This window comes from Empidonax traillii, unplaced genomic scaffold, assembly GCF_003031625.1.
Source record: "Empidonax traillii isolate 1590-97213 ecotype Southwest subspecies unplaced genomic scaffold, ASM303162v1 scaffold535:size1322822, whole genome shotgun sequence".
Taxonomy (NCBI): Eukaryota; Metazoa; Chordata; class Aves; order Passeriformes; family Tyrannidae; genus Empidonax; species Empidonax traillii.
Window position 1 is genome coordinate 674,436 of NW_020955728.1, and position 20,702 is coordinate 695,137.

Sequence of the window (20,702 nt, forward strand, 5' to 3'; positions counted from 1 at the left end):
CAGCCATTCCATATCTATTAACCTAGCTTTAAAAGATCACTAAATAACTAAGGACATGTTTCTCCAAGCTCCCACAAGCTCTCAATACATCACCATAACTAAAAAGCAGGTAGTCATACTGAAGTTTTCCATGTTCATGAGGAATTTTGGGTCTGTTGCACTCTAAGATTGCTCAAGAGCTCTGATCACACTGCCTGAAGCAGTAACTCCCTTGAAATAAGCAAACAAGGTAAAAATCTCCCTCCACAGAAAAAATCCCAAAATAGTTCCCCTGACGAAAACCCTGAAAAAACACCCAAGCAGATTGCTTTTAGCAATTGCTTTCCCAACTCACAGCGTCTAAAAGAAAAAAAAAGACTGTAATGGAACATCTGAACAACACTAGTTTGTTACTAAGTGTACACTGATTCTGCTTGTTTTGTCATTTTGTCTTGCTTTATAGTGCACACATTTTTTTGTTTTAGAAGTTGTGCTCACTGTTCTAATTTTGAAGAAAACACATTTCCACTGAAAAGACAAGAGAATTCTCTTTCACATTCTGAAAGAAATGAAGCATCCTGGCAACAGTAAAGCCTGAGAAAGCACAGTATAATGAAGTAGTGAGCAAATTATGTTTGAAGTTATGAAGAGTTTATTAACACAAAGTTAAAATTATCACATTTTTCTAATATGACAATTGTTACATTTCTGAGTTAATTTACAGTCTTGCATCAGTTTACTCCATTAAATATTCATTACACCACCTACACTTACTGATGCTTTGCTAGCTTCTTTCCTCATGCGTCTCTTCCAAGCACAGAAGACTGTGGGAAAAATAGTTACTCTTTCTATGGATCATGTATCTTCAGGCTCTTGGTTGCAAATGCTCCTTCCAAAGGTAATGTCTTTCTGGATCTTGTCAATTATTAGTACTAGTTAGGTGAGCTCCACTGCCCCGTGACAGTGACAAATATATATTTAAAGCAATTAAAACAGACAACATTTAGAGCGATTTGCTAAAGCACAAAACAAGCATACACAATACCTTGTGTTAGGTTGGTCCTACTGTGGCAGCTTACTCTGCCTTTCTCATGAAGGCTGTAGTCCCACCAACTCATCATCATCATGGCTAGGCTTCGCAAACGAAGATTTGAGAAGGGCTCTACCCACGCTTGCTACAAGCGCGTTGATGGCTAAAAATCCCACCAACTACATATCTCAGAATAAGAGTCCTAAGGGGAAGCTACACAGATTTATATCATTGCTGGAAACTCAGCTTTGTTGCAAACGGTTTTGACTATTTTTGTTACACATTATTACAACTGGAAATAGAATAGCACTGGCTAGTACTGATTTTGACATTTCAAAGAGGTGATTTTTACCCAAATTACTCTTGAAGAATTTTCTAAGTACATGCATTATGACTCAACAGTACTCATTAAGTACTCTAAGTACCAGATTTATATTTGTACATAATTAGAGTAAGGTTTAAAATGTGTAACAGAATCATACTTCCATACAAAAATAAGAAATTAACTTTGAGAGAGAGACATGAACATATTGACACTATTTTTAGATGAGCAGGTAAGACCCGTAATTAAAGCCTGATCTTTGACTAAGAAAACATCTGTTTTCTTCACTGTGTAATTAGTAAAATTAATGAATTCCAATCCATCCACACAAATGATTTTTTTAACTCTGAAATCAATCACTTTAAAGCCCAAGATGCTTTCAGCTACACAAATTTGCCAATATGTGATACTGTAGATCAAGTTCAAATTAAGAATGTAATTTTCTTCATGGTTACGTTTGAAACATTTTCTAGCCATCTTCCTCTGTTCTGCCAATGTTGACATTTATATTATAAACAAAACACATTTCTGTCTTTAGAAGTTTGAGATAGATACAGATTAGATTAACCTTCTCATACATAATTCTTCTTGGGAACCTGACTAAGATTACATTTTTTAACCGGATCAGAACATGAAATACCGTCTGTGGGAGATTTTTAAAAAATAAGACTATCCCTCTCTAACACTCTTTATTATAAACAGAGCAGGAAACTGCTGAATAGTGAACACAATTGCACAATGCAGATTAGAAGATCAATCATTAGAGAAAGTGATGAAAAATTTCTTCTAAAATACTTTCCTCTTAAAAAAGTGCTACTTTTAAGAATGTTACATGGTCCATGAGCCCACTTGAAGAGGTTAGCATTGGTTAATTAGAGATGCCACAAATAATTGGACACATACAGTATGCTTTAGTGATCACCAGTACTATCACTGTCTTGCTGCTATAAAGGGACAAGAAAAGGAAGCTTCAATCATACTCCCTTTGGTCACTGTGGGGTTTTAATTCACAAGGGCAATTCTGATTGCCCATATTAAAAATCTTTGTCCAAAACCTATGTATCTGTTCATCTGCTATAATTATTTCCATCTTCTTCTTTGACTCAGGGAGATGTGCAGGAGAAAACCAGCTAACAATCTCATAAGTACTTGTTTTATGAATCTGGCCCTCAGTCAAGAAGTTGCAGTGAAAAGTCTTTTAATCACCTTCTGATCAGAATTTACTGGATTGTATCTAAGTTCAAGGGTATTAAAATGTGCAAAGGAGACTATGAAAAAATGGCTAGGTTATAGATTTTAACTTCTTAACTAGAAAATTGACTCAAAATAGATTTTCTAATTTACAATGAATCAAAAGAAAAAACATTAGACCATAGCAAAAGTGGCACAAACGTATCAAAAAGCAAATGAATAAACATTTGAAAAGATTTATTATTAGAAATTGTAATAAATTTTGGAAAGATGAATCGATTTTAGTTAAAAGGTATAACTGACAATTTATTGGGCGGGAAGATGCATTATTTTCCAATTGTTATCCACCTACAGTAAAACTGATTTGTGTCCTATTGTATTTTATGGAAAAGGAGAGAGCAACTTTCAGTGATTTAGATTAAATGTATTAATCATAACCAGACACTGTGAACTATATATCTACTATTAAAGAAGATTTTTGACATTTAATTCTGTAGCAATATTTTGGCTCTGTACCACTCTTCCTAAATCCAATTCCTGCTACAGTTGGCAGATTTCTCCCTTTTAATTTTATGGGGCCTAAAGTAGCATTTAACCACCCATGCGGTAAATAATGCAGGATTAGAAATATTTAGTGTTTTGTTTCCCTTTGAAGAGTACCAATCCATCAACCCCCAAATATTTTAAAAACATTTTCCACATTCTAGTAATATTTAATATAAGATTCACTAAAACATCCTATGTAAATGAAGTTGTTTTTGTGAAACAAAAACCCCACCAAGTTAAACCCTAAAGAAAACATACATATGCATCACTGATATAGGGGAATTAATTCTATGAAGATATCAGTTTGTGTTCAAAGAAAACTTGAATAAATGCTTCAGAGTTTTTAAACTTTGTAATAGTCAAATTATACATACTATTTACTCTCAATAACCTGATAAAATATAGTTTAATGTTCTGTCTGTTCTCCTGAACAAGGCATAACAATGTATTTTATAATATTTATGCCTCCCCTCTCATTTTTATGCAGTCATTTCCTATCCTTTGCTTAAATGCTATATTTTACTGCATAGGGAAAGAGAGCTTAGGGTAACTTCTTAGGTAAGAAGCAATTTTCTTAAAGTTCTTTGAGGTACTGCAAATAGTCCTAAATTGCCTCAGACCTACACCAACAATTAGATTCCAGATTTTTAAGAAACCCAAAAGAGAAAAGCAGTACAGCAACAAAATCTCAACTGCCATACATGTGCTTTACTTTTCATAGCATAACAGTGTGACACAAAAAGGTTTTTCCCAGGTTTGACCCTACTCTACAGAAAATAAAAATGCAACCTACTGTAAACCTACTGTATCTGCTTAAGTCTCTGTAAAATTAGGCTTTAAAGCTAAGCAATCCAATGGAAAGGGGTCGGGGGGAAGGGAAAAAGGACACATTTTATCTAATGCTCTTTAAAGTGATTTTCAGAAGTGTTTATAGCTGGACAGTTGCAACACAGTATTCCCATCAGCTGGCAGTAAGGAAAAATTACTGCCTAAATAAACAATTTTCACTTCTTTGTACTGAGGACAAGCTTCTTCCTCGACCTTTAAAATCAGTCTCATACTTGTGAATGCAGGTTTTAAAATGAGCTGTCAAAGGGACTATCTAAAGTTAGTAGTGAGAAAAGGAAAAACTATCCACAGCAAAAATCTGGTCAGAAGCAAGTAAGAGTTTGGTGAGTCAAACTGCAAAGGGCAGAGTGGAACAGACTTTGAGCAGCTATCAAAACTGTTGGAATGGTTACAATGGTTACACTCTGCTTTGAAAAGAAGCTAAAAAAACAGCTGCTATGTCCCAGCTGAAGGGACAGTAATTAATAGGCAAGGACCAATACATTCTTGAACCACTCCAGCTGGAAGTGCTGATGTTAATAAACCTTTTCTCGTAGTCCTCCTTATTCCTATATATGATATGTAATTTGGTAACTGCACAAACAGTTTAAGTACATGCAAAACAAAGACCATCATGCTTTTGAAAACATCATACCAACATTTTATGTAGGGTTTTCCCAAAACATCAGAGGACCACTAAACAGAGGAACTTTGAGTTTTCCTCTGACTCACCTCATAACTCACAGCCTTATTAATTTACTGATTGTATCAGGAAATGACCTTTCCATTCTAGGATTGATTATTACCATTTATTTAAAGTTAACATTGCTGCCTCTGATACTGGATAAACATGATTAAGAGAGCATTCACTTCAAACAGATCTTCAAATGGAATGACTTGCAGAAACACATTAAACAAAACTTATATTTCTATAAAGAAAAGTTTCTGCATTCAGTTACGTGCTTATTTGCTGTAAATACCACTATAAAAACTATCAGATAACTATCAGAAGAGGCAGTCCCTGAGAAGTTTTGAGTACCTTTTTTTCTTCTTTAAACTACACAGTCAATACACATTTGTTTTTCTTATTTCAAGGAACAAAATAGTAGCAAACAAGTAATTTTACAGCTAAGTCACAAGTAGTTTAGCCTACAAGTGTGCTTTGCTCCACTCCTTTATGAATATATTTAACAGCCTAAAGAACACTGTCTTTACATCTGACTAACTAAAGTCACAGCAATCAGAGAGAATGGCAAAGGAGTACCTCTCCATCTCCATATTCTTTCTCACATTAGAAAAGAAGTAGAATAATTTTCTTTGCCAATTCAACTTCAACACAATGCATCATGTATGCTTCCTACTTTATTTTCTGTTCTCTATTTTGAAATAATTTGGTATATGTATTTCCACGACGAATTGCTGGAGAGAACAGTAAAGATCAAGTTTAATTCACTATTTTTACAGCTACCTCTAACTCTGGATATGAGACGTATGAACTCAGATTGTATACATAAAAAGCTTCCAGTATTTTAAACCAGAGTTTGTATTTTTGCCTTTGTTATAAAATAAACAAGACTAAAATATTCTGATTCTCCATCATTGCCTTACAGTAATGATTTGAAAAATAAGGTGCTAAATTATATTGATCACTTTTCACTGATGCCCCAGAGCTTTTTGGATTTTTCACTTCTGTAGATTTTAGAAGTAGTTGGGCAGTGAATGTAGCTTTTAATGTAGCTGTATTATATCCCTTACCCTGTAGCATAATGTTTACACATACGCAGCCCATACAGATACTGTCCCATTCCATATCAATTCCTCTAAATTCCATTAGCATGTTTAGTCTTCTTTTCAAGGTAGAATTGAAGCAAAGCCTTGACCAGAAGATATGACACAGACACAGTGACCTTCAAGCCCAGAACTTTGGAGAAGCTCCAAGGACTGTGCGTGCTGCGAAGAAGATGAAGAAGATGAAGATGAGGAAGAAGGGGTCCAAAAGACCCCAAACCCAACTCCCAAAGGGATGTGTCAGGGGGCAGAACTGGGCAGAACTGGGAGTGGACAAATCCAGGATTGGATGGACCTTATTATAAAATCATAGAACCACTGTCTGGGGGGCAGAATGTCATGTGTATTCCTCTGGCCTCAGGTCTAATTAAAGGACCCGCTCTCTTTATCTTATCTTATACCCTAAATTGGTTTGGGCTCTTTGTCTCTGTGCTCTCTTAAGGCAACATCACACAAGAATTTTTTCAATATGTATTACACAAAGTAACGCTAGAACAGAACTAGTGAACAAAACAAATGAGTGCACCTGACTATAAACAGTGATTCTATCTTCCAACAAATCTAGAAGTTCACTTAGTAGATCTGTCTAGAGATAGGCAGAGTACTCCTATTGGAATTTAAAGTGCCAGTTTTCCCTATGTATGGCCACCATATGAAACGCACCAGAAAAAACCAGAGGGACTATTTTCAAGTTGTTCTGTCTACCTGTAGCCCTCATTCTCCCACACCCCCTATTTAAGGCAAAAAGACAGAAGTTTTCTGTGGAGTGGAAAACCTACATAAGTTTGAACTATTATGGTTTGAATTAGCAAGAAACTTTCAACTGTTTAGGAGCCATATCTGATCTTGTACTTGCTTTCAGTTAAAAATACTGAACAATGTGCCAGCTGAAATCACTGTCATGATTTACTTGACACTTATGGTGTTGTTACAGCATAAATAAGATGTTGCTCATAAGATAAGCCACGGTATCTCTGCAAGTGTTCCTTCCCTATTACACGTGCTTTTCTGTCTATTTTCAGCATTAAATGACCAACTCCCCCATCAAGCTCAATACAAGTAAGTACAACTCCTAACTTGACTCTGGATGCAAGATGTTGTTGTGTATTGTTTTTCATCACTTCTTCAAATCACTGCTATTGAGGCATTAAGAAATTTCCAAAAGAAATAACTGAGTGAAATTTTTGCAGAAAAGGTAATAAGAAAAGCTACATTTAGGGATTTAGGGACAAATTCTGTTAGAATTGCACTAAAACATAAAACATCAAAGAACCAACAGGGACTTAGGAAGTCAAAAAAAGCAAATTCAAAATGTCAGCAGAAGAAACATTTCATGTAGCCACGCATTAGAAAGCAGGGGTTTTTCTGATAAGCAGTAGAACACAAAAGGAATAATTATGCTGCCTCATATTTTGAGGCCAGAGGTTTTTAAAATCATTATTATCTGTAAAGACTGCTATGAAACTGTATTAAATATGTTTTCAAGGCAGACGTTAGCTGAAAAATGAGAGACATCCTAATATTACTTGTCCTTGTTTAAAATCAACTTAAGTGAAATTGTAGATGACTATCATTTGAGCAGTTGGGTTGAGGTGAATTACAAGGAATTACTGCTTAGACTAACAGTTCACAGCACTTGTCACCATGAATAAACCACAAAATGCATTTAAAAAACTAAGCAGCGCATTCGGCATTTCTAAGACTAGTGCTGGAGGGCAAATATTTTGCTGAAGTGGGATGCTGGTTTTGACACTATACTTGAAAGTCCAAGAAGAGGCTAAGTCACCACATTCACTTTAGCTAGACAGAAGCTAATCTTTTATATTTTAAGAGTATGTTTTGATCATCACAGCAGGTAAACTATTTCAAGAAAAACCACTGTGAGCTTTGCGGCACAGTGTCTCTCTTAGTCATTACACCTACAAGATATCTTCATTTTACTGATAAAGTACAATTGTTATCTCTAAGAGATGTTAATCGCCTGATACATTCAAACTATTTTTTTCTTGATAGTCACAGAGTCTGTAAGAATGAAACCAGGATTCCACACTCTAATTTACAAGGTAAGTGGTAGAGAAGAAAGAATAAAACCCACACATGCTCACCTTTACCAGTTAGTGCCTTTACAACTACTACAAACCATTTGAGTATTTCTTTATTTTAATTATGGCAGAGAGTTTTTACATGTATGTAATGGAACTAATAACAAAACTGAGCAAACTTAGATGTCACGTAATCTAAACATCTACTATTTGAGTTACTTGTAGCTCCTACTTGGCTAATGAACTGCAGCTTCAAACGGGACAGAAATGCTGTGGTATTATTCGTGCCTGTTTACTGGTTTGATGACCAAAGATCTTCATTAGACAATTTCAGGTGACACAAAAATCACTGTCAGTTGAAGCAAACGTAAGTTGTAAGGCAGGCATTAATAAGCCATTAATGTCTCATAAGTGATGAGGAGAAATCAAAACCCCTCATAACAAAATGACATCTATACTGACAAACCTCATCTATTAATTCTAGTGCCCTGCCTTGAACAATTGCAGTACAAACCAACTGTGCCTTATGTAGGGGTACCACTGTTGGTACTACTGGTGATGAGAACCACTTTGAGAAATACTGACTTACCATGAAACATGATACAGGTAAAACTATGAGTTTTTTGATAAGTAAGTATGCTAAGCTATTATGAAAGTCACTAAAGCAGCTTTACTCTTCCATCAGGTGCTTGCCATCGCAGGTGGAAGTTATATTAGGCTTCCAACAGTATAAGGAAAGATTTAGCAAAAATGCACTTGAAAATACTTTGTAGGAAAAAAAAGCTCTTACTAATGCTGACTACATAGTGATGATTAAAAGGTGCAAGAACAGTGAGCAGTTCATCCAAAAATGTGTAGAGATATGAAGTTAATAACACCACAGATACTTTAACATCATCCCCAATATTTAAATTCATTTTTAAAACCTACAGTGCTTATAATGGGGTTTTGAAATCCAACTGAAGCTTCTTTTTCCCCTTTTGTTCATAGAATGGTTTGGGTTTGAAAATATTTCTGATTCAAGAAATCTTAGTAAAACCCCATTACAAAAAAACCCAACAATCTACTTTTCTACTCCCTTAAAGGAAAATTCAGTTGAAGGTTTAGCAGCGTAAAGTTTCAAAGTCACCACAGATAAGTTCTTTCAGGCACTTCAATGCTACTGAATTGTTTTATCTGACTGTATACCACTCATCCAATGTAAAAAAATTCTCCCCAACACAAAATACACTTTAACTTAAGAAGCAGTGTTTTTCTAAAAGTTGCAGAGCATCCATGAAGAGTCTTCTGAACAATATTGTAAAAAAAAAAAAAATGCTCAAATTACTCTTTAAGGAAATTTTCCTTGGATCAATAGCAAGGTTTCTTATCTATTAACGTTTCACTCATTTCACTTATCTATTAACATTTCATCAATAGCCAAAATATTTTGACAAGAATAAAGCTCTTGTCAAGAATAAATATCTTGAAATAAATATCTTGAAATTCCTTCAAGAAAAAATATCTTGAAAATAACTGGTTCTTGGAAAGAACGTAGAAGCAGAAATGCTTGATTTGCTTTTACATTTTGAAAACAGTTTAAAAAACCATGAGTGCTTAATGCATCTTTTCTCCACACGTCAATAGAGTAGTAATCTGTCAACAATTTTTTCTTTGAGAAAAGCTCTTTTATCTTTGAACTTTTGCAAGAATCACAGGATTTGACAGAAATATCCAGACACATTCAGATAACAGGTCTTGGAAAGGCAGTTTTCTTTCTTTAAGCATATTTTGAATAATTACAACGATGTATAGTCGAGCTCAATAGTACAACTGTGAACAAAATAAATGTATCTAGGAACGCAAGACTTACTATAGGCTGTCTTTAATATAATGAAACTAAGCCCCATGACAAAGGTGATGGATGGAAAAACTGGTAGTCAAAAAGAAGCATCTTTTTTATTGTTCATGTTTTTTGCATTTTAGTCCAATGAAATCTCTTACCAGCTGCCAACCCAGACAGGGGACAAAGGCAGCAAGAGAGGACACCTAAGAGTTCTCAAACAAAATGCTACAATGTCTCTCCCTGTCTCAGGGAAGAAACTGTACCTAGAACCACAGAAGGAACAGCTAAGACAGCAACACTGATTTTTAAAACTTTTACTCATTTGTATGGAGGAGTTGTGAACAAAAGTGAATTTTTTCAGTCATTGAGTACTAAGTTGGGCAAACATTTTGAAGGAAAGGAAAAAACAGTCATGTTCTATTTTCACTAACTATAATTATTAACTCTTATTTTCTTTCCTTAAGGCTTTGTGCTTTCCTCAGGAATCCAACTGAGAATAGCATGAAAACCTTAATCATTTAAGGTAGAGTTCACTTAGTATTCTACATCATAGAAATGAACCTTCACAGTTTCAATGCATCCAAAGTGTAATATTTCAGATTTTATTCTACGAAATACCAAAGTTTCACATGCAATTTGCTGGAGAGAATAGAGATATAGTACAAGATAAGTGATATGCAAGTATATAAACATGCATAGAAAAAGACTGAAAAAAGAGCATCCCTTCTAAGAAACCAGTGTTTTCTTCATAGAACAATATTTTTAAATTGTAAAACTTTTGACTATGCCTAACACAAAACGATGTGGGGCTTGAGACTACTTGATCAGGTCATACATATATAGCTACAGAATTCAACCAAGCAAAGTAAGATTTCATGCAATATACCTTATTAAAAGAGTACGTTAAATACTGGTATGGTATGAAAGCACATATATGATGTTTCTCATTTTAACTACAAAGCTACTTCTATCAACATGGCATGGTATTAGAAAAAATGTGTTTTTCTATTTCTTTTCAAATACAGTTTAGTTACAAATGATGCTGCCACAAAACAAAACAATGGAGACACGAAAAGCCAGTATTATAACTGCGAACCAAAACATATACCTGACAAACCATTCCACTATGGATTCCATGACAAATGTGCCTATCTTACATGAACTGGCCAATCAAAAGGATATAAGCCAGTTGGGATTAATGTTTTCTTTTTTTTTTTTTTCATTTTCTTGCTCAGCTTTTTCAGTTATCATCTGCCGTATGACAACTCTTTCAACCCGAACATTGGATTAGGCAAGGATTTCCAAAGCATGCTAGCTAGTATTTACTTCTCTCTTTCTTGTCCAGTGTTGTATGAACATTAAAAAAGTGTTTTGACTCAAAGGCATTATGCTTGACAAAAGAAAGACCCCTGAGTTTACTCAAATTAAGCAACTCATCAATGAAACACAGGAAGAGCATCTGGATAAAATCCAAGCACCAGCCACTGCTACTTGAAGTCCACGGACCGGTCCATAAAGAGCAGCCTTCTTCCTTGGATCCTCAGCTCCCACTGTGGTGTGAAAATGACACAAGCTGGCAGATTCCCTGGTCTTTAACAAGTAATATTGACACTCTTAGCCTGACATTTCTCTTACAAGAAAGCACAGAGTCAGGCATTAAAGACTTTTTGAAACAGGATGACGATATATCAAGGTATTGCCACAGCTATTCATTCTCCCTTCCCTAAACCTGCAATCTCTCCAAGGCTTCACTAGCTGGAATAATTGCGAACATTCAACCAAACTTTTCAAAAATATTTAAGCACGCATTGACTGTATGCAAAGAGCTAACCATACGATCACATTCCCCAGACACAAACTAGGTGTCTCCTAGGTAGTGTCTCTTAGTAGGAAACTCCCTTTTTTTATTTTGTCTCCCTTTCAAGCCTGTGAAAAGCAGCGATACAGACATCAGACTCCTCGCTGTTAGAATTAATTCACACCACAATTCTGTTCAATAAGTTGAGTCTGCAGTGTTCTTTCCTCAGGATATTAATCTTTCTAAAAGCATTCCCGCTCTTCTTCACTGTTACCATCTAATAGCAGTAATTACTTCTTGTTCTGTGTTATCAGATGTCACAGGTATTAAATGACTTTTTTTTTTTATCATTGGATTGAAGTATCCAAAGAAGATTTTCTTTAAGAAGCAATCACTGACAAAAGGAGGCACAAGAGCTCTGGTTTATACAGCTACATTTGCAAAGACAGATGCAGCAGATGTGCCCACAAACATAAATAGTCATTAAGGAGGTCAGAAAACTGCATCTGCAGAGCTAACTGCACATCCATTCTTTATATGCACTCCTGCCTAAACATAGTGACTTAGAAGCTGCATTCACATGCCAACCTTCTTCTAAAAGATTATGTAAATGGTATATTTAATAATCAGTTATTTAGCAGATTAGCTTGGATTTTTGGTACAAAGGGAACTATGATACCATCTTTATATATGAGAGATCATGACTGGAAGACAAAATGGGCTCCTAAGGACAATCTAGAAAGCATACCAGAAAATAAACATTAGGATTTTTTATTATATATATGCATTCACAGTATATCTTTATCAACTGAAATTTAATCACCTTTTTACAATTTAGAGGAAAAGGCAGGTTTTGGGGTAGTTAAGCCATGTATCATCAATACCATGAAGCTAACCTATCAGTTATAATAGCTCCTATAAAATACCAGAGTGAAATTGCAATAAGCCTAGAAAATGGGCTACAAATCCCAGATATGCTCAAGCAAGCACTGAACCAAAAATAAAAATAGGCAGATAGGAAACCAAGAACTAGAGAGCATTCATCTAATTCACGACCACTAACACAGAGATCACAGGCCAAGGTTTTAAAGCATCTTATTCAGCTCCAAATGGCAATTACTGGACAGGGACTTCAATTATAAAAACCTTCCCTCTCCAATAGAGTTAAATTTCAGTAAGTTCCTTTCTATTCTCTCCACATATAATAACTCTTACATTTTTCAGAAGCACCTTATGTTGTTTAGTCAAACTAAAATTTGAAAACATGTAATATTCTCAAATAATAAAAAGCATTCATGCTGTAGTATTTATCGTACTGGCCTATGTTTATTACACCTTATAAAGAATCTCCCACATTCTCTTCCTTGTCCAAACACTATCCTGATAAGAGAGGAATAAACTGTGCTACAATTAATACATTTTAATGTTTTAATTTAAAAAGTCAAATCTCTCTTCCCATGCCCTCCTCTCAAGGAAAAAAAAAATCAAAAATTCATTAGGAACTTATTTTAGAAAAAAGCTATGGGAAAATACAATCACTATATTGTACAAAAATGCAAGGACAGTTGTAATTTTTTTACTTCACTTATAAACATTGCTCCCAGAGCTGAAGCTACTAAAAAACCCCAAACATCTCATTTGTAGTTACAGGCTTAGAAGAGGCTCAGTCCAAAGAAATATGTAAGGCTGCATCACTAAGTTGCTTCAGACTTTTTGTATACACTTCCTTCCCCTGACCACACAGATGTCAACCAAACAAAAGGAAATAAGGACACATTTTTCAAAGCAGGTTTTAGGGAGAAAAAATGTAAAATAAATCTGATTTCACTCAGTTCAAAAGAAGTACTGACAAATAGTATCCGATCCTTTCTGCCATTTGAATACACACAAATATTTTGTTACAGAGAACTGCAGTGAGAAGAGTCAAGGTCTTTTTAAAAAGAGTAAACACACACTATCAGGCAGCAGTGGCACCACAGTCTTACTGTTCCACTACCTATCTACAGCACTGGCAAACAAACAGAAGAGGAACACGCTTTTTTTAAAAAAACCTCTCGGAACAGTGCACATTAGCTAACAATAATGAAAACACCTACCAGGGTGTTCTGGTTTCCTGAAGCCTTTTTTATGTTTCTTGCTGGCATTCCGTGAAGATGACTACATCTGCTCTGGAAACCTACAGAAAAAAGTATGAACTGATTTAAGAATACTTCCTATACCACAGAACCAATAAAACTCACCATTACATACCAGTCTATACATATGAGTTCAGTTAAATAAAAACAACTTTTTATTGTCAAACATTTTCTGGTGGAAACAAAGAGCACAGAACAGGCAAAGTGAGAGAAAGGATAAGTTGTAATGAAAATTAACCTTCCTGGAGCTATTCATACTGCCATGCTGGATTCTATGCACAGCTAGCTGCATAAGCAGAACATACCAAACTACAGGAGGAAAGTGATTTTTGCATCACTTACAACTTCATGAGTACTATAAAACATTAAATCTGGCAAATCTGCAGAGACCAAGTCCTCAAAAACAATTCCAATCACCTAGAAAAGACGTCTTACAAAAGAATTCAATTCATTGTGCAGAGTAGTTTAAAAGTGATTTGACCACTGCTCACATAGAATTTCAATGTGAAAGCAGATCCTTGTGGCAGAGGGAAAGTACAACAAAATTCTTTGGCAGCAAGCTGAGGTCTGACAACTTCAGTCTTTAGACAAGAGTGGGTTCCTAGCTGTAAATACAGTCTAATGCTGGTAGAACTTGCCATTGGTTACACTGGATCCACAGTTGTCTGAGGTGTTTTAAAGAAATAAAGAAAAAGGGTATTTTCTGAGTTACAATCTCAATCCTTGCTCTAGAAGAATCCTTGCCTCTTCTCTACAAACACTAAAGCCTGACCATAAAGTAAGGTAAAGGAGATGGTCTCAGTAGTTTTTCCAGCCTTTGAATTAATGAACTTGTATAGAATTCTATACATTATCACAGAAGCCTGGAACAAAACTGATTATCTAGGTTCATTTTAAACAATGCTTAATAATTCTCAATGCAAACATTGAGACAACAAATAAAGAGCAGGCTATCAAAATGAGCTATTTTACATCTTCTGACTTTTCTGACATTTGGATTTTTTTGAATGATTTGTCTCTAATGATATCTTAAAAATTAAAAAGTTCAAGGAAACAAATTGGTAACTCCAAGATCTTGTCCACATTTTATGTATTTTATATAATCGACAGACAATCTACAGCTTGCATTTTCTCGATTGGCTACTTACCTCTCCTCCCTGAACGTGACATAAGAGGGAAAGTACCAGTTAAGATACTTTCAAAGACTGGATCAGGCAATTCTCTTTCCAGTTCTGTGGAATCTTCTTGTTCCCACCATGGAATGACTCCTGTAATTCCACATGCTCCACCAGGCTCATTTTCATGAAACCAATCACTTTGCTCATCATCACCTGTGTGAGGGCAGTATCCCCCAAGTCCCCCCAAAAAAAGAGGGAGGAGCAGAGAAGATAAAAATTAGATGTTACCATCAATAAATACTCTGACAGGATTATTATTTCTTTTGCTTTATAGCGGTATGACAATTACTTCTATATAGCAATTCTATTTGGAAAATGTTTCTCAACAGCATGACATGCATTGCCATCAATGAAACATCATAAAATGTAATGTTTTAAAACCAATTTACAATAGTGAAAACAATAATAAACTAGTTAATCCCTTTGGCAATAACTGTGGTGAAATCCATTTAAGTTACTGCACTTTACATATTAACAAAAAACAAGCCCTAATCTCCTGCAGGGAATTAAAAGGTATAAAACTGAAACTAGTTCTTTGCAGCTGATAATGGTATATAATTAGCTTAATTTCATGATTTGTATGGCTAGTAAAAAGGGAAAACAATCATGAACAGATGTGACTAAATGAAGTTAATCTGATTAAGTTCATTTAGAAATAAGTTTTGAAAAAGTTGATTTTAAATGAAAGCTGACAGTATCATGTGATTGAGAATTATACTGCATTATACCACAAAGCTGGTCATTTTTACTGACAATATCTGTAGATGTAGTATTTAAATACTTGGATTTAAAAAAAAAAAATCTGATCTTAAACTTAGCTTACAAACACAGTGGGAACTAAAAATATATCGTTTATTTTAAAACATGTTCTTTCATATAAAACACGTAGTTTCAGAAGATCAGAAAACATCTTCAAAAGACATGGCAATATATATAGGCAATAAAACACAGGGGGCATCCAGCCCAAGAGTTTGGTAACCAAATACTTGGATTTTATCCTACTTAATTTGCAGCTCTCAAAAGGCAGCACAGTATCCACAGCAAATGCGATTTTACAAGAAGTAAAAATTCAAAGCAACATTTTTTACTTCAAAAGATTCAGTACACCATCCTTTCCTTTTAAAAGTGCTGATTCAGCACAGGACTACAGTAAATTATCATATTTTTCCAAGGTACAGGAAAGGTAAAAAAGACCTCCAGATCTCCAGAAACTGAGCCCATCCATTCTCCTAAACACATATTGAAAGTACATCCAACTTACTTGTTTATAATGCTAATGCTTAAAGGAATTACTTCAAAGTAATCTACATTCAATTATAACTATACTGATCACAGAGTCATAGTATCATAGAATGTTAAGGGGTTAGAAAATCAATTTAGGGCTCAGAAACGTCAACTTCAATCCTAAAATTTCAAGGCTAGTTTCTGGCTTAATTTATTTAGTTATTTTTAAGCTTTCCCCTCCACCCAATTATTATTTCCCTAATTTTCACTCTACATTATTGAGTCTACATATTTATCTGATTACTACTCCATGTTAAATTACTTGCCTTCTTCTTAAGGAAGTTTTGAAAATGATTTATGTGGGCTTCTCTATGGACACAGACACCATTTGCATCACCATCATGTTCAGCAAAGCTTCAGCACAATCTTGTTTTAGCTAAAGCCGTGCAGGATTACAACCAACCACCTTCCCATTGCACATAAATAGACAATTTTACCCCCCTTCCCAGTTTTATTTCAAAATGTCCAGACCACCCTTAACAGGAGCAGGTACACGTGCTTGCCTATAACAATCACAACATCCTCGGAGAGGCTACTGTGAAGAGTTGGGCATCAGCGTCCTATGAACACCACTCAATACTGTGCTGCTCTGTTATCCATCAACGTGCACACAAGGAGCAGGAGCACACGGCCTGTGAATATCCTAGGATTCCACTCTCATTTCCATAGCCACTGTACCTTTTCTAGGCAAAAAAAAAACCACTGCTAACAGCTGCCATAATCAATTGGAGACATCAGGAGATTCACTGTAACACATATACAGAGAGTTTCAGGAAAGCAGAAGCTTAAGTTACGCATTCATAGAGGCACCTCGTGTTCTACAAAGCTACCTTGACGAGAGGTATATATATATTATATAAATATTTAGGATTTCAGCTATTGAGGTCATACACAACAACTTCACGTTATTTCTTGTACACTTGCAAAGACTATAAACTTATTGGCCACAACAGTTCAAAACTGGTGTGGTTATACTTTGCATTGCGTAATCCATTTCTTTTATATAAGGAGAACCACACCTGTCACCTGCAGCTACTGACAAGTAATACAAGGTCCAAATTTTTCCCACTAGAGTTTTCACTAGAATTCTTATACTGAATCAGTGCTGGGTCATCTTTATAAAGGACACAGTAATGAATATGTGTTTAATCATAAAATAATGAACTGCTATCTTTAACTACTTAGCCACATCCACAGCAGAACTCTGACATTCTCTGACCTTCCCCAATTTTAACTGTTTAACATTTTATTAACATAATATTCCTTCCTACTTGCTCAGATCTTAAAGGAAATTTTAAATGCTGCATGCCCTGAATTAACAGGTCTTAAGTCAACTTTGAATTTCCCCAAGTGTACTAATAGTATGAACTAGAAATGCAGAGTATGTTTTATTTGCTATATTCACACTATAATATTCATTAAAGAACATACTTGTAATTTGACTTTTTCCCCCCAAAACAGGGTATCATCCACTAGTGTCTGAATAACAATACAGTTTTGTTAACATTGTGTTGAAAGCTTAATTTGTAAAGTGCCTTTGTAAAGTGCCTTAAAACTGCAGGTGATCCTACTAGTTAGGCCTATCATAGAGTTGTATTTTATATTGTAATGTAAGACCAGACCTTTTAGTTTGGAATTTTTCTTTTAAAATTTTTCTACACCAGGCATAACACTGCTTATCATTAAAGTTTTTAATAATTGCAAAACAGACATTCATGAAAATTTCTCTAGGAATAAAAGGAAAGAAGAGCTCGAAAAAAAAAAAGTCATGAGGACTTTTCATACATAAGCTTCAGCTGTTATTCGGGTCCTTCAATTACTTTGTTGTCAGGCTCTCCCATCTCCATAGTATTTTGAATTTTTTCCTAACTATATTAAATCTTACCCTAAAACTGCCAAATTTGAAAACCTCTGGAAAAAAATACAACCCATAAAAAGTCACTTGAGGTTTGTTAATAGTTCAGCTGCTATCTTCTTCACTGACTGTACCTAAATGCACTAAGCATTTTCCATGATCTTTAAGCTTCTGCTGACTTACTGTTCTTGGTATGCAAAGTTTCACAGATAAAAACATTTGGCACATTGGACCTGCAAATATTGAGTACTATTGACTTCTGCCAGAGGGTGATAGTGGGACAGGGCACAAGAAGAGAGCTGCTTTTGCCCTCTCATATGACCTAAAGTAAGCATTTGGATAACTTGGAAAAAGAGGACAAACACAGCTAGACTCAGATGAGGACTTGATGGGAACAAAACAAATCAACCAAAAAAGCTTTGAGTACAGAAGCTCTTAAAAATGTTAGATGACACACCACAAAGTAGAAGTCAAACAGAGAATTTTCAAGTCTCAGCAGTTTTCTTTTATCATAGCAACTGATGACAATTAAAATGTATGTAGCACTGCCCCCAATTACAGCTACCCCTGTTTCTTTTAAATCAAATTATAAAAGTTGAAATTCTTCCTAGAGTCTGTCCACAGAAGACTACAGTTACTGTGGTGGAATTTATTTCCATATTATTTCTGAAAAAAATTGGAAAATATTAAATGTTGCAAGGTCAGGCACTCCAAAGTTCAGAACTAAATACTCAACTATTTAATTGATTGGTTAAATGCTCCAAGAAACTGCTGCTTTAGTCACAATCTTGTCTAGAATGTCTGATCCTTAGGAAGAATATGTTTTGGAAATTAATTAGCAGTTTATAAGAAGTATTTGTCTGCAATAAATGAGATGTGGTTCCTGATCTCAGAGACACAAAATGAACAAATGTTGCCCTGGAGAACAGGAACCTCTTGTCCTCTGCTACTCAAACTTCCAAGTGATGGCAGGCACATCATTTAAACCAAGTATTTCACCAGGTGACATTAATCAATCTCTGGTTCTCCACTTGACTTAGCAGAAACCTGAAGTCAGAAGTGCAGAAAATTTGAACTACAAATGAGGTCAAGATGCTGACGTTCTGAACATATATCCTGGAAGAGGCACACTGGGAAACACAGGAATACGAGTCTAGCTTTAAAAACAGAAAACAAAATCAGCCAGTTCTTTCCTTAGTACATTTTCATCCTGTCTCTTCTGGCTTTGTTTATCTCACTCAGGCTTTTTCTTTCCTTTTATCAGATTTGTTTTCTCCTTTCTTCATTCTTGTCAATTTTGTATGTGTCTCAGTTCAGCTGTAAACAAATTTACAGAGATAAAATAACCTCACCTTACTTAATAATGGGAGTACAAATTACCAGCATTTACTGTGAGGGGGGAAGAATCATTATTTGAAAAGAAACAATTTTGGTTTTGCAGCAGGATCCCGATAGTACTTTCATGGAAAAGTCGTGCAAAACCAAAGCTATAATGCAGATCTAAAAGTGTCTGAGTGCCAGTGTGAAGCCAATGGTCTTCTGATCATATAAAAAAAAAAAATAATTAGTTCAAAGTAAAGATTTTTAAAAAGAATGTTTTATCAGGGCAATATCTTTTTCAGATTTAATTATTGTTGTTATTTTTACTTATATTTCAGTATACTATTTCAGATCTAATGCTTTCTGCTTGAAAATTGTATTCAAATTGAATCAAGATTCAAAAACCATAGAAACAAAAAATACAAACTACAGCTTTACGATAAAGAGCCAACACAAAAAAAGGTAACATCACACCAGTGCAAGAACACTGTTGGTCACTGATCCCTCCCATTTTATGTTCCCACAAAATATATAAGAAAAACTAAAGGCAACTGAGATGCTTTCAACCATATTTTTCAAAGATTCAAATAATTTAATTCTGGATTTAAGGACAAACCTATTGATACAAATGTGCCAGAAGGGTACTTAAAAATGTATGCTTTGAGGAAATGTGGTATGTCAAGTTACACACAAATATAGAGGACAAACATTTTAAAAATAGCAAGTCAAAAGAGAAATTCCAATGCGGAAGTAAAAGCACATCTTTTTTACTTGTCTCATACTTAATGACTTCAAGAATTGAAATACTGAAGTTACAAGACAGACTAAACTCTTAAAAAAATAATGAGTTAGCACAACTGAAACCAGATACTCAGCCTGGGAGGTAGTTTGTGTAGTGCAAGTCACAATTGAGCAAGGAAGGTAACACGTCTGTTTTAAGTCATCTCCCTACTGTAACGTTAAAATACAAGACAAAAAACCTCAAAAAACAGAAGAGCCTGAATTAGACACTGTAGAAAGAAAACAGAGAAAGAATGAAAAAAACCCAAACATTTCTTTAACCTGTATTTGTGGAATGGGCCAGGATTTTTCTTGCATCCACTCAAGTAGCCTTTGGCAAAGTGCATACAAAAATAATCTCCATTACCATTAACTTAAGATTTACTACAGAAAAGCAAATTGTAATAATTTAGGAGATTATTTTTTGCCTCATTTTTGTACACTGTCAAAGACAGTGAGTTGCTAGTCCATGAGTTGGGCACTAAGATGCATAATGCAGGTAAACGTCTTGCACCTAGAAACGGCAATAAAGGCTAAAGCTGATAAAACCACCGACCTCATACTTCCATCCTCAATCATTTTACCATATAAAAACATATGAGAACATTATATGTACTAAAAGAAAATTTTGAATCTTTACTGCATCTTAGATGAAACAAAGTTTTTTCAGATGGGAGATGTTACACAGCATCCATCTTCTACTCTAAATCTTAGACTGCTGAAAAAGTAGTTTGCTTGAAACTACTTTTCAAACAAACTATTGAATGAAAAAGAAGTATAAAATCCTGAAATTCTGTCATA

General features: G+C 34.9%; 1 protein-coding gene across 1 annotated transcript in view; it reads right to left on the minus strand.

Moving 5' to 3' along the window:
• Positions 1-20,702, minus strand: part of GPATCH2 (G-patch domain containing 2) — a 119,244-nt gene that overhangs the window by 83,780 nt on the left and 14,762 nt on the right. Inside the window, exons 4-5 of the mRNA XM_027897308.1 lie at positions 14,633-14,815; positions 13,446-13,525 (exon numbers count right to left, since the gene is read on the minus strand). Coding sequence (XP_027753109.1) covers positions 13,446-13,525; positions 14,633-14,815 — 263 coding nt within the window. The remainder of the gene's footprint in view (positions 1-13,445; positions 13,526-14,632; positions 14,816-20,702) is intronic.